This window comes from Acartia tonsa, chromosome 11 (assembly GCF_053477335.1).
Source record: "Acartia tonsa isolate MP-2025a chromosome 11, ASM5347733v1, whole genome shotgun sequence".
NCBI lineage: Eukaryota > Metazoa > Arthropoda > Copepoda > Calanoida > Acartiidae > Acartia > Acartia tonsa.
This window is the reverse complement of record NC_137270.1, coordinates 7,804,048-7,817,783: the sequence shown is the minus strand read 5'-3', so window position 1 is coordinate 7,817,783 and position 13,736 is coordinate 7,804,048. Positions and strand designations below refer to the sequence as shown.

At 30.8% G+C, this 13,736-nt stretch overlaps 1 protein-coding gene and 1 long non-coding RNA gene across 2 annotated transcripts; both read left to right on the top strand.

Moving 5' to 3' along the window:
* The first annotated feature begins 9,389 nt into the window (after window positions 1-9,389).
* Window positions 9,390-11,336, top strand: LOC145331884 (protein SPEC3-like). Its single transcript, XM_080176757.1, has 4 exons — window positions 9,390-9,482; window positions 10,066-10,159; window positions 10,773-10,839; window positions 11,218-11,336. The coding sequence occupies exons 1-4, from the start codon at window positions 9,402-9,404 to the stop codon at window positions 11,315-11,317; spliced, it is 342 nt and encodes a 113-aa protein (XP_080032883.1). The 5' UTR covers window positions 9,390-9,401; the 3' UTR covers window positions 11,318-11,336.
* A 247-nt stretch (window positions 11,337-11,583) lies between these two features.
* On the top strand, window positions 11,584-13,108 carry LOC145332869 (uncharacterized). Its single transcript, XR_013884363.1, has 3 exons — window positions 11,584-11,720; window positions 12,124-12,175; window positions 12,631-13,108. It is a non-coding gene; the product is annotated as an uncharacterized LOC145332869 (long non-coding RNA).
* Window positions 13,109-13,736: the final 628 nt, after the last annotated feature.

Below are 13,736 nucleotides of genomic sequence, written 5' to 3'. Positions count from 1 at the left end.
GGTTTGATATGATATGAGCTTATATGAAAGGTGCCATTTCATACTTTTAGAATATCTATGCCAAATTTAAAAATTCAAAAAAATCCTTAAGTAGATTTTGCAATTTTCTGTTTCAATTGAACATATGATAAATGAGATTGACGAAAAACGGTTTATTTTAGCCCTTTACAAGACTTTTTTTTTGACTATTTTGCTTAAGTTTGATTGACTATTACAATGGCACGCACCTTAAAAGATAATTTAAATGTTTATTATTTTAGATTATATACTCTTTAATTAAATTTTTTAAAAGCGTAGAAATAATTTGCGTAAAAGTTTTGACTAGGGTAAATAATACGTCTTAAAGTTTATTTTCTGTACAAAGATCATTGGTTAATTCTGGAAAATATAAAAACCCTGATGTACGCAATTTTAACACACACTCACACGAACCTTAAAAAAACAGGGATTTGAAATCATTCTTCCTCCAAGAAAATTTTATCAATTATTTTTTTTTTACTTTTTACATTATTTGATGTTTTTTTAAACTTTTAAATATTTTACTTTATATAATTTGTATTAAGGTAGAAGATGGGTATATTTACCCCTGATTAATTAGTTTCCACGTTATTACGACTATCCTTTACGAAAGCTTTTTAATTCAACCTTGCTACGAAGCCTTGTGTGATGCTAGGGTAATTGGGTTCTTAGGGAACCACACTTATTACATAATATTATCTTGAGTTAGAAAGGTTTTAAGCTATAAACAGACTTATACAATTAGATATGTCAATATCCTTAAGTTATTTATAATCTATATAATGGCACCTTTGAAATAAGCTCATATTATATCAAACCTATATTCGCCCTTTAAGTTAAGTTTTATTAAGATTTGCCTATTGGTTGGGGTGCTAGTTCGATTCCTAGATTTTTAAGTTTTCATGATTTTCTCTACTTCTTTTCTAGATATTTTTATGGATTAAATAAGTTAACAATTTATATATTCTTAAAAGGTTTCATTAATATATGCTGATTTTTTTAGTTTAATGTTTTTTTTATGAAACTGCTCTATGGTATTTTCTTTCCGGGTATTTATCCATAATTTTTAAGCTTCGCTACTCATGGATGTTGTCATCCTTGTTTTTAATTGAAAGAATAGTAAATAAACAGCTTTCTGTGGATATTAAAATGAAAAATTATTAGATTAAAAACGGTGTATTAGTCCCAAAGGCCTGGGCTAACAAAAATATTACTTATTTTATGATTTTTATTTTATTATTCGTGGAAAATTGTCTGTAATGCGGTGTTATTCATGATTTTTTTTAGTATGTATGAGAACTGGTTTTAATCCAGCGGATATTAATCGGGTTCAAAGCATAATGGAACATATTTTTTTCGAAATAACGTTGATAAAAGCAAATTTGCAGTTACTTTCAACTTTGTTTTGATTATAATTTTTTTGCAGAAGAAACTTGGAACCAAAAAATAATAAGGCCATGATAAATGTTCTGAAACTCGATGAAATAGACTAAATTTGATAAAGTAATCAGAGATTTTTTAAGCCTTTTTGATTTTTTGGATCATAATCAGCTCTTTCTCTGCCGTTTGTTCCTTTATTATATCATCAAAAGACAATAGTTCAATTATAAGAATATGCTGTATCGAGAGATCTTGATAATAACCAGACTGATAATGTTCTATTTAAAAGTAAAGTTCCTTGTAGTTCCTCTGAGAGGCTTTTCATACCTCTACCCTCAAATTTTGAATGGTAGCGGGTCAGAGTAAAAATTACCCCCTCCCCCCCTCTACTATATATCAAAAATGCTAAAAGATTATTGTTTCCGTGTTTATAAACATAATCATTCATGTTTTTAAAATAGAAAATAACTATTCTATTTTAACTCTATTCATTTGCAAGGCGAAGACAAAATATTCCCCCTGGTAATAAACCGGGTTTACACAGGGAATTCAGGGAATGACTCTTTTAAATTTTAAAATCAGAAAATTGTGGATTACCGGGGATTCTTTTTTTCTAATTTATATTATAAATATATATATATTGTATTTTAAAAATGTTGCTGCTCCATAATCGATTTATAAAAGTATATATATCTTTATTATGTCTGGTTCAACCTTAAATTTTTTTATTAATTTTTGATTAGTAAATGTTTTCGCTTAATTAAAATGCAGTAATTTTTATTTAATGATTTATCTCATTCCCCATGACTAGAATTGTAGGTCCTATCAACCAATAATGAGCCCAACTCTCTATCCCTGTATATCCCTGGAGAAAACTAAATTGCAGGTACTATCAACCAATAATGAGCCCAACTCTCTATCCCTGGATATTCCTGGAGAAAACTAAATTGTAGGTACTATTAACCAATAAAGAGCCCAACTCTCTATCCCTGTATATCCCTGTGGAAGACTAAATTGCAGGTACTTTCAACCAACAATGAGCCCAACTCTCTATCCCTGTATAGCCCTGGGGAAAACTAAATTGCAGGTACTATCAACCAACAATGAGCCCAACTCTCTATCCCTGTATATCCCTGGGGAATACTAAATTGCAGGTACTATCAACCAATAATGACAACTCTATCCATGTATATCCCTGGAGAAAACTAAATTGCAGGTACTATCAACCAATAATGAGCCCAACTCTCTATCCCTGTATATCCCTGTGGAATACTAAATTGCAGGTACTATCAACCAATAATGAGCCCAACTCTCTATCCCTGTATATCCCTGGAGAAAACTAAATTGCAGGTACTATCAACCAATAATGAGCCCAACTCTCTATCCCTGGATATTCCTGGAGAAAACTAAATTGTAGGTACTATTAACCAATAAAGAGCCCAACTCTCTATCCCTGTATATCCCTGTGGAAGACTAAATTGCAGGTACTTTCAACCAACAATGACCCCAACTCTCTATCCCTGTATAGCCCTGGGGAAAACTAAATTGCAGGTACTATCAACCAACAATGAGCCCAACTCTCTATCCCTGTATATCCCTGGGGAATACTAAATTGCAGGTACTATCAACCAATAATGACAACTCTATCCATGTATATCCCTGGAGAAAACTAAATTGCAGGTACTATCAACCAATAATGAGCCCAACTCTCTATCCCTGTATATCCCTGTGGAATACTAAATTGCAGGTACTATCAACCAATAATGAGCCCAACTCTCTATCCCTGTATATCCCTGGAGAAAACTAAATTGCAGGTACTATCAACCAATAATGAGCCCAACTCTCTATCCCTGTTTATCACTGGAGAAAACTAAATTGCAGGTACTATCAACCAATAATGAGCCCAACTCTCTATCCCTGTATATCCCTGGAGAAAACTAAATTGCAGGTACTATCAACCAACAATGAGCTAAACTCTTGTTGTAGTAGAAATTACAAAAACATAATTTTATATGATAAAAATGAATCTCCCTTCAGGTTCGAAGTAATTTTAAAACATGATCCTTCTATCTATTCATAAAAATTAGACGGAAAAGGTTATTTTATATATATTTAAGCAATGTTTGAAATTGAAAGAACAATTTTAACAACATGAATTATCAATTATATCATTTCTCTATACTATACAATCATAAGGAAAAAGGATAAGAGGATGAATACTCACCCCTTTTTCATGGTAAAATACTACTTCCCCATCCCTAAATTTAGAAGCAGACGAAAATCAAAAACCGCCCAGGGCTTTTTGTAAGTCAATCATAAATAATAATGTGAATAAAAAGAAAAGCGATATTTAGCAAACAGCCGTGGGCGGTCAGAATCAGCTGAATGTTCATTATGAAAAAAATTTCCCCCTTTTTAGAAATAGAAGGATTCATCTTTCATGAACAAATTTTTTGAAATAAAAATAAAATTCTATGTAATTTTTAATTAAAACATTAAAACGAAAATATCTAATCTAATATTCTTTCCCTAAATATGGAAATAGTAAAAAGTAAAAAAATATTTTTTAAAATAATTTTTGATCCTTCCATTTGAAAAGTAGTGAAATAGCAATAAATTTTAGCGCGGCAACAGCGCTGAGTAGGCCTCTAGGCCCACTGCCTATTTTCATCTTCCAGTTGCTTCGATTCCTCTCTTTTATTTTTTTCTCTATGTATACAATTCATTCAAAAAGTAGATAAATTTTGCGTTAAGAAGTATGAAGGGGGGGGGGGGGGTCGAGGAGTTTTTTAACCTGCAAAGAAAATAAGGCTGACCAATATTACACTTTTCTCTCTGTCTCTCAGTTTAGTTTGTTGAATTTGGTCAAGTAATAAAGTACTATTTCTAAACATATCCCAGCAATAAGGAAATATTTTTAGTTCAATCTAGTTTTAGTGTGGCTTTGTATTTAAAGGGGCAGATATCAACTTGAAAAAAAAAGCTTGAAAGTCCTAAGATTTAAATCTGAAAATCTTTGTTTTTGACCTATGTAAAGCTCACCTAAATTGAGAACCAAATTAGATCAAATTACTTTAGGGATAAGACAATGGACGCAACATTGAAACAAAATTACCTCTTCTGAATTTAATTAAAATTCATTGGTGGAAAAGTCTGGACACTACTAGATCGTACCAAGTATTCAAGAATTAACAAACGTCACCAAATCCAACTAATAGGAGATCGTAACAAATAGAACTAAAGTACCTTACAGACAAATTTCGTGCAATCAAAATGTTTGTTACTTTTTTAATTAGACAATTCAGAAGTGCATTGAACCTTATGTAGGAGCTTCAGCAGATATATCGATATTTTTTAAACCTTGGATGTCGTTCATCAGATATTTAAATCACGTAAAGTATTCAACCTTTAATTTTTTAAAGCGTACCATTGACGGAATGTATAACATTATCTATAATACAAAGTAGCTTGATGTCTGTCTGTCCCTCCGTCCGTCCGTCTGTCTGAAGCTTAAGATCTCGATAACCACTGAACCAATCGGATTCTACTCTTCAGGGAATATACCTAATGGTCCTGTGGTGGTTTTAAGCTATTTTATTGGGGGGTGGAACACCCACCCCCCAAAAAAACAAAAAAAATCCCCCCCATTTTTTTTTTGCAGAACATTTCCTTGGTCTTTTTTTTTGAATAACATTTCCTTGGTCCTTTTTTTTTGCAGAACATTTCCTTGGTCCTTTTTTTGCAGAACATTTCCTTGGTCCTTTTTTTTGCTGAAGATTTCCCTGGTCTTTTTACGAATTTCGCCTTCATTTTTTTATCACCTCTTGGGGCAAAGCCCCTAAAGGCTAGGGGCGAAGCCGCTAGTATGAATATAAAGTGGCTATGGCTGACATAATATCGACATTAGAATATTATAATAATATTACTACATACTTTTCTAAGACTTTAAGATGTATTTCTATTTGAATCTTTAAAACTTTTAAATAAATTTTGGAAAATTCTTACAATTAATTTATGTTAAAATTATTCAAATTTCAAACATACAAAAGAACACAGAAAATATTTGAAGTTTAAATAGCATAAATCTCCTAAAATCTAACCCTGTCTGTACTAAGAAGTTCTTCAAACAAAAATATTTTCGGATCTGTGTTAATAATGCAACAACTTTTTGTCTGTAATTTGTGCATTTTAGACATAAACAAAGCGTTTGTTGATTATGTTATTTTTTTGGTTATTTAAAACTATTTTCAGTATGGATTCGACACCGATTACTATCCGCTGGATTAGACCTAAATCTCAGCCATAATTGAAAATCAGTTTTGTTAGCACGGACCTTCTCTAAATATGATCAAGTCCCAAAATTTAAGAATGTCCACACGCGTATCATGTGTGCAATTAATTTTGCAATGAATTTTTGCACAATTAGTCTTATAAATTAAAATTTATTATTTAACATGATAATTTCTGACACTCTAAAAGTGTTAATGTTCGTTTATTCTACCGTCTGATTCGACTTTGAGGATGTTGTCTTCCTGGTTATAATTTGCAGTGTTATCCTTCTGAGGGAAAGTATCTAAGATCCAACTTAATTGTTATTTCCTGTTTGTCAAACCAGGGATCTAAAGGAATAAGACAATGGTAGATAAATTCATGTATATCCCCTGTGATGATACACAAAATAAAGCATTCTGTAGATTACAATTAATAGTTAGTGGTTGAAACATATAGACACAAAAGTTAATAAACCAACTTATCAAAATTCTTTAAAAGTTATCAACCCAATAAATAAGAAAACATTAGTATAAAACATTGGGGACAATTGCAATAAACAGCCCAATATCCCCTCCCTCCCTGTGGTCAAACTAACCTTGTTCTATCAAATTTTTATTTTTTACTTTCCCTTATTTAGTTTCTTTTTTTAAAAGCGAGGCTTATCTATAATTGTTTTATTTGCAAGGATAAGGGACAGTTGGTCAGTAACTTCATTCCATTGAAATGTTGATTGATTGTGTGGCTTTAAACATCAGAATATTCTACTTATCCTACTTGTTTATCAAATAAAGCAAATAGATTATAAAATACCAGCTCATTTACAATAATTTTTAAGGTAGTGAAACTCTCAGCTTTTTCGTAAATGTACTCGTATTTCGTAAATGAGAAGGGGGGTTAGGTATAAATCTTAAAATTTTTGTTCGGTGGGATAACCTCTCCATCCTTGGACATTCTTGTGTGTATGTTTATCAATAAGGCAAAAATCTTATCAATATTTTCTATGTGAAATAATGACAAATATGATTTTGATTTGAATTTAATCAATACTAACGTTACTAACACAAATAAATAAAATTACTGAATACTTGTCTCTATCTATTGTTATATTTAGTGACAATGTCCTTGAATTTAATATTTTTTGCTTATTGAAGGGGGATATAATATCTATTTTTACAAAATTTTGAAGTTCAGTCTTTTTAAATATGGTGGCATTGCAACAACATTTAGTAATATGGAATAACCCTTAATGTTGGGGGGGGGGGGGGGGGTTCTTTAACGCCCATACACTTCATTTTTTTCTATCAAATTTTTGTTGTGTGAAAGATAGAGGGCTATAACTTTATATATGGGTATGACACATAACTGAAAGTCAATTTCAGGTTCTAGATATGATCATGCAGGTCTCCAACAATCTTTAATTGACTCCTGTTTTCACAATTTTAGACTTCAATCTTAGGCTTTTCTAAACATGTCTACATAACATATTGAAATTTGATGAAAATCCGCCGAAATTTTTGCCTTTCGACTAAAAAGAAAAGTGAAAACCATATTTTTTTATATCCTTGTTACTTATATGCTAGTGGTTGTACCTCTTGTATCTATTCGAATTGGGAGGGAATGGCCTCCAGGAACCATTGTGAAAGTTTAAACAAATGAAGAACTCAATCGGTACATAAGTTATTGAAATATTAAGACGTTAAAAAAAAACCTTACTAATTTATAGTATTGACCAATCATTTAAATAAGTCCAGGGCAGGTTTAAGGCTATTTGGCGGTAGAGTGTAAAACTTCGACACAACCCAATCTGTCCCGATTTTGTATCACTTTGAAAAGTTCGATTCCAGTTACGACATATACGTTTCTGGAAAGAAAAAGGAAAGATGGGAAGAAAATCTCTTCAAAAGAGATGGGGGAAAAGGGAAGAGATTTTCTTCCCCCCTTCCCTTTTTATATGACGTCACAGGAATCGCACTTTTCAAAAGTGATACAAAATTTGGACAGATTGGGTTGTGTCTAAAACTTCCTCAAACAAGATAATAGATTTAGGCAAAAATAAAGTTTTTGTTAACTCAAACCTAATGACATTGCACATAAGAAATACTTATAGAGTAGATTTTCAAAGAAAAGTGTGTCCTTTAAATTTTAAAATGACCATTATATCCTAGAGCAATGAAATAAAATTGAATAACAACTAAATGACAATTTTGTTGTTGACAGTAATAAACTTGACCCAAATATAATAAACCTTTCCTGGCATACTGCAATAATATTATAAACAAGGATGACAACATTCATAAGAAGAACAGCACAAAAATGGAAGGATAGATGGACATATGGACTAAGTGAATTGTAGAGCAGATATTCAGTGGTCATAAAATAGGGAAAGTAAAAAATGAGAGAAGGTAAGAAAATCACAAAACCTTTATTTATCAATTATAGGTTGCCCGACCGACGAACGGGCCTAGTAGGTTGTATACAGGATACTTTTAATATATTTTATTCACTTGGCTGCTATTGAAAATAAACAGTTAGTTTTTGTAAAGATCCCCCATATTAACAAAAGATCATCATTCTATCTTTAATAGCAGACAAATAAATCAAATTTCCTCGATTGTCGGACGGACATACGGACAGACTTGAATTAAAGAGGAGCTTTGCTACTAAAAACTTAAGTTAAATGCGACAGGGGAATTTAAAGAAATGTACAACCAATGTATTTTTTGTACAGATTTTAATTTTATATTTAATTGTTGGTTGAACATTTTATAGAGACTAACAAATAAAACTAAATTAAAACTTTACGTTATCAATTATTTTCTTATTTAATTTTTTTGTGTGTATATTAGGTTCTCCTTTTATGGGAAGCTTTGCATATGTTCCTGGATGGATTTAGACCATTTACTGACTTTCCCCTTCCCATCATATAAAGAGCCTCAAGTTGCTAAGGGTACAGCCACCAGAATATAAAAAAACATTAAACTTTTTTCTTGGTTTAAATTATTTTATAACAAAAATAAAATCAATCAAAAAGTTAACAAAGATTTCATGCTATATCAAACAAAGTTGGTGTTTGTTTAAAATTTATTCCCCATAACTTTTTTTGTGTAGTTTTCATAATATTTTTGATGACTTTTACTTTTAATAATTGCAGTTGGGAAGGAGAGAGAGAGAGATAATAATAACGTTGTTCAAAAAGGTTGGTTTATTTCCCCAAAAGAATATAAGATTGGTCTCGTACAGTAAGGGAGGGAGGGGACATTAACATGTAAATTATAATGGCAAACATAGGTTTTCTTAAAGACGCTTATTTGTTGGCTAATATAAATTTTAAATAAAGTGTTACATTTATTAAAACTTGATTGGATGTTCAAGCTAGCAGTATCTAAACTTGTCAACCAAAATTTTTATCAAAAGGGTGTATATTGTTTATCATCATTGGGTATGTAAGTCAATTTTTCGTCCATCTTATCACTAATAGTTTAAAAATAAAATTTTGTTTGGGGGAGGAATTTTTCAACGGGTGATTTCTTTTGGGGGTGTTGAGTTATCCTCCCACAAAATAGTTCTAAACCTACCCTGTACCTATTGGAAGCTTCACTGTAAAGTAAGTATATTTCAGTCCAGCGGATATTATCTTATCTCCAGAGACACAGATAGACATCATGTTGCTTAAATTGAAATTAATATTCTTATTTAATTTATTTTAAAATTTCAGGTGTATAAATGCGCTTATGAGGAATTCTGAATTTTTAATTCGGGTCACGAGGATGATAAATATTCGCTGTGAAAAACAGAAAATAGATCCTCAATTAGTAAGTAGCTTTTTGAAAGTGCAGCTTTTCTATAATTAGTGCCGGTCCGTCTGTCCTTCCGTCCGTTTGTAACAGATAGCTCTTTTTATTAATTAAGGCATGTTAGAATGATTTCAATGATTTCAAACTGAGCATGTGATTTCTGTAGTAGTTAGGTACGATTTAGAAAGAGTAGCAACTCTACAATCTTGTCCTAAAAATGTAAGTATGTTCTGAAACAACATCCTCTATTTAAACAGTTTTGCAACAAATTTACATTTGAAAAAATTTCAATCTTGTCTGCTTATTAAAATCTCACACTCTACAATTGACTATGTTCATTTGTCCTACAGTTTCAGAGCCTTAATGTATCTTTATTTGGCTACATAGCATCTTTACAAGAAAATCACTTTCTAATTGTCTCCTTCCATCAAAAGTTTTTACTTTCTATTTCATGTAAGGTGGGATTTTTTGTGTGGGAATTTACTGAGGATACAGACAGACAGACAAACAAACATCCCACTCATTTAATACTATTGAAAGAACGTACATGAATACTTATAAAAGTATAGCTTTCTTATTGATTCTTAACTTTTTCTTTCAGGTAGAACCAGCATTAGTGAAAGGAGCTATACCAATTCTATCATACCCATCAGCTGCAGTTTGTCTCACTTTAAACTGTATTCTTCCAGGGGTAGGTAAGTAAGTTTGTCTTACCTCCTTGGGTAGATAAGAAGGTTTGTCTTACTCAAAACTGTATTCTTCCTGGGGTAGGTAAGTAGGTTTGTCTTACTCAAAACTGTATTCTTCCTTGGGTAGGAAAGTATGTTTGTTTTACTCTAAACTGTATTCTACCTTGGGTAGGTAAGTAAGTTTGTCTTACTCTAAAATGTATTCTTCCTGGGGTAGGTAAGAAATCAAGATTATTTTTGTGAAAGTTTTTCTGAAAGCACTTAAAGTACATAAGAAATAACTATTTATGTGTCCTCTTAGAACATATATAAATAAACATACATTAGACCGCCAACCATTTAACTGCATGGCCTTTACCTTTTAAGTCAAAATTTTCATGGTAGTAAGTTTATGTAAGGTACAACTATGTATACATGTATAATCTTTAATTTGACAATTATGACTATTTCTATCTTGAGAATGCTCAAAATTATTAAGATGTAATTGCTATCATAAGGTTAATTTTAAGTTTTCTAAGTATTAAGAACAGATTTGTAAGCTTTATAAAAAGAAACAAAAACGAATTGGTTACTCCTAAATTTGAAACTATTCATTATTTTTTTCTTAAATTTTGTTTAGGAACAATTGTGAGTGGATTTCTTGTACTATGCTGTTATAATTGCTACACACCAGTTGGATGTCCAAGGTTTAGATACTTTTATTTACTTTTTATTGGCATAATCACTACATAACTTGCTTAATCTGTCACTTAGTTTAGTTCTCTTGAAAAGACCTACAAAGCTTTAAAAGTTTTGTGAAAAGTAAAATTCTCTAAACCTCAAAACCAATACTGCAAGGAAATGCTTGATTAGATAGAATAATAAACAAAGAGTTCAAGACAAAATAAGTTTCAATAGAGATTGATAATCTTTGAGTTGAAATCTCAACAATATTGTATTTTCTTGAACAGCTGTAGCTTTTGTCTGATCAAAGAACAATTTTACATGATTCATTACCCACTAAGACTTGAGTCTTTTTAGGACTCCTTCAACAGCAAGTAATCATTCTTGTTTGTTTTCTTCAGATGGGCTCAAGATTGTGATTTTTTGGACAGACTTGGTTGCACCCTCATCAATACAATTGTGGGACTTGCTCAATTAGGATTAACTTTTAACTTAATCTAATGTTTTTCAAGTATTAATTCTAAATGCCTTTTAGATCCTTTTTTTAGATTACAATATATCTTTTAAAGCCTGAAGCCTGTTTTATTATTTCTGATGTTCTTATAGCCTAGAATTACGAGAAAAATTATAGAGTAAACCACTCTAACTTAGTCTAGAAACCTACACTGTAAATGATATTGAGTTATGCCTGTTTATGGACCAAAGTATTTCCTTGATATTTTCTTACAGACCTGAAAAACTAACTTTTGTATCTTTGACAATAGTAGAAAATGGAAATATAAATGGCAGAAAAATCAATAAAAAATTCTTCAAGTACAATCAATAATAGAAAATCAGCAATCAAAGCTAGATGTTAAACATTAAATTAAAAGTTAATGTCACAGGCAGCACACCTCTTTGCCTGGTAAATTTTAATTCTAATATTTATACTGAAAATATATTCTATATGGCTTACATTACTTGTTTTTGATGGACTTTTTTAGTAAAAGTAGCAGATCACTTATACATCTTAGTACAATTTTATAAATCATGAAAGAAAGTTTTTACAGTTTTCCTTAATTTGCCTAGCGAGAACAGAATCTTAACCTCTTCCCTTATTTTGAAATAAGTTTAAAATTAAGGGGTTATTTTTGGTACAGTGTTGTTTTGCAGGGTTAAGGCACTGCAGTTTACCCCCCCACCCCCAAGCTTATTTTAAATCAATTTAAAACTAAGGGAGGATATTTTCTGTGCTCGCAAAGCACTTTGATTGAAATGACCAAAAATATTTGCTGAAATTTTTTTTATACCTATTTCATTCTTTTAAGGTTGGTCTGTGTTGGAGCATTGGTTGGGGAATTACAATGTTAAATATATCAAGTAAGACATCAGCTATTAACAATTTTGACAATAGTTTTAGATGTACCACTTATTTTGATTTCAAAGAGCAGCTATTTAAACCGGACAAACATAAGTCATTGGAAGAAGTATATGTGAGGGCTAACTAATAATAAACAATAAAAATCCTATTCCAAAACCTTAGCAGGGCGGTCCAAATTACTTTCTATTCTCTGTGGCCAGGTATAGAAGCTCTTTTCTAAAATTAGAATTTTATATTTAGATTTGGATTTTTAAGGCAGGAAAAAAAAACTTAGTATTTCAACATACCTCTAAATATTACGTATCTGAATTTTGTAAGGCACATATGGCCACTAGGATTGATGGGTATAACAATGTCGCGTTTTTGTATCATTTGAAGTCTCGGGATACTTTGTTATGGCATTTTTTATGGCGAAAAAATTCTAATTAAATTCAAAACTTGATATTTTTTTCAGAAACACAGAACAAATATTTAGAGCGCGGCTCCTCTGCCAAATCCGCGGACAGAAACTCGCTGCGGTCCTTCCCAACCTCCCCAGATCATATCTCCAATTTTACATAATCCAGTTCAGGGATCGCCAGCCGCAATCGTGTCTATCCATTTGAAAGTTCTGCATAACATCCTTAAAAAGCAGTTGAAAAATTATAAAATAAAAAATCATAGATCACTTTTTCCTTCCTTGAATAAAAAATTAAAATTGTCTTTTGAGTAGATCAAAATAAATTATACAAATAATATTAATATATCAAAAAGGATGAATTAAAACTAATTTATTTACTTACAAAAGTGTTCTAAAGACTAGCGATCCCGTAAATGAAATTATTTATTTTATCTTGTATGACAAACATTTTACTATTATTTATTTACATATAAAAAACATGTATTTATTTGATATGCATCGTATAATTGCTAAAAATATTTGAAAAATAAAATTTTTATACTACATCAAGAACAAGTATTTCCAAAGGTAGAGCAGCATAAAAAAACTAATACTTTATTAAATACTTTGTATTATAGACTAGTAACTTATACACCCATAGCATCTAGATGTTCTTTATTCAAATGATCAGAAAGGAGCTAGAAAATAGCATAATCCCATCCCATCCCAAGACTAAAATCTGAATATAAAATAGTCTAAAACCATCAAAAGCTTACCTGTAATAGAGAACCAAGCTTACTTGGAATCGAGATCTGAAGCTTCAGACAAAAACTCTTACTACTTTGTATAATAGGATATTAGTATAAAATAAAAATGAAATAACCAAACAAAACTGCCATTTTAAGACAGTGCAGTGGTTGAGTAGTATAAGAGAAGCTGCGCTACTTAAATTATGATTGATTTTGAAAAATGAAAAATGATTATTAATAAATTTTAAAACAAATATTATGTTTGTCACTAATTGTAACTTATCAGTAGCGATGATACTCTATAACTGACGTATTTATTGGCATTGCATTCTATTAAAATGTTTTTGTAAGTTTTTTTACTATCATTTATTATTGATGTAGAAACAGAATAATTTGAAGAATATATAACTGAGAATATTGTGAATCTTAAAT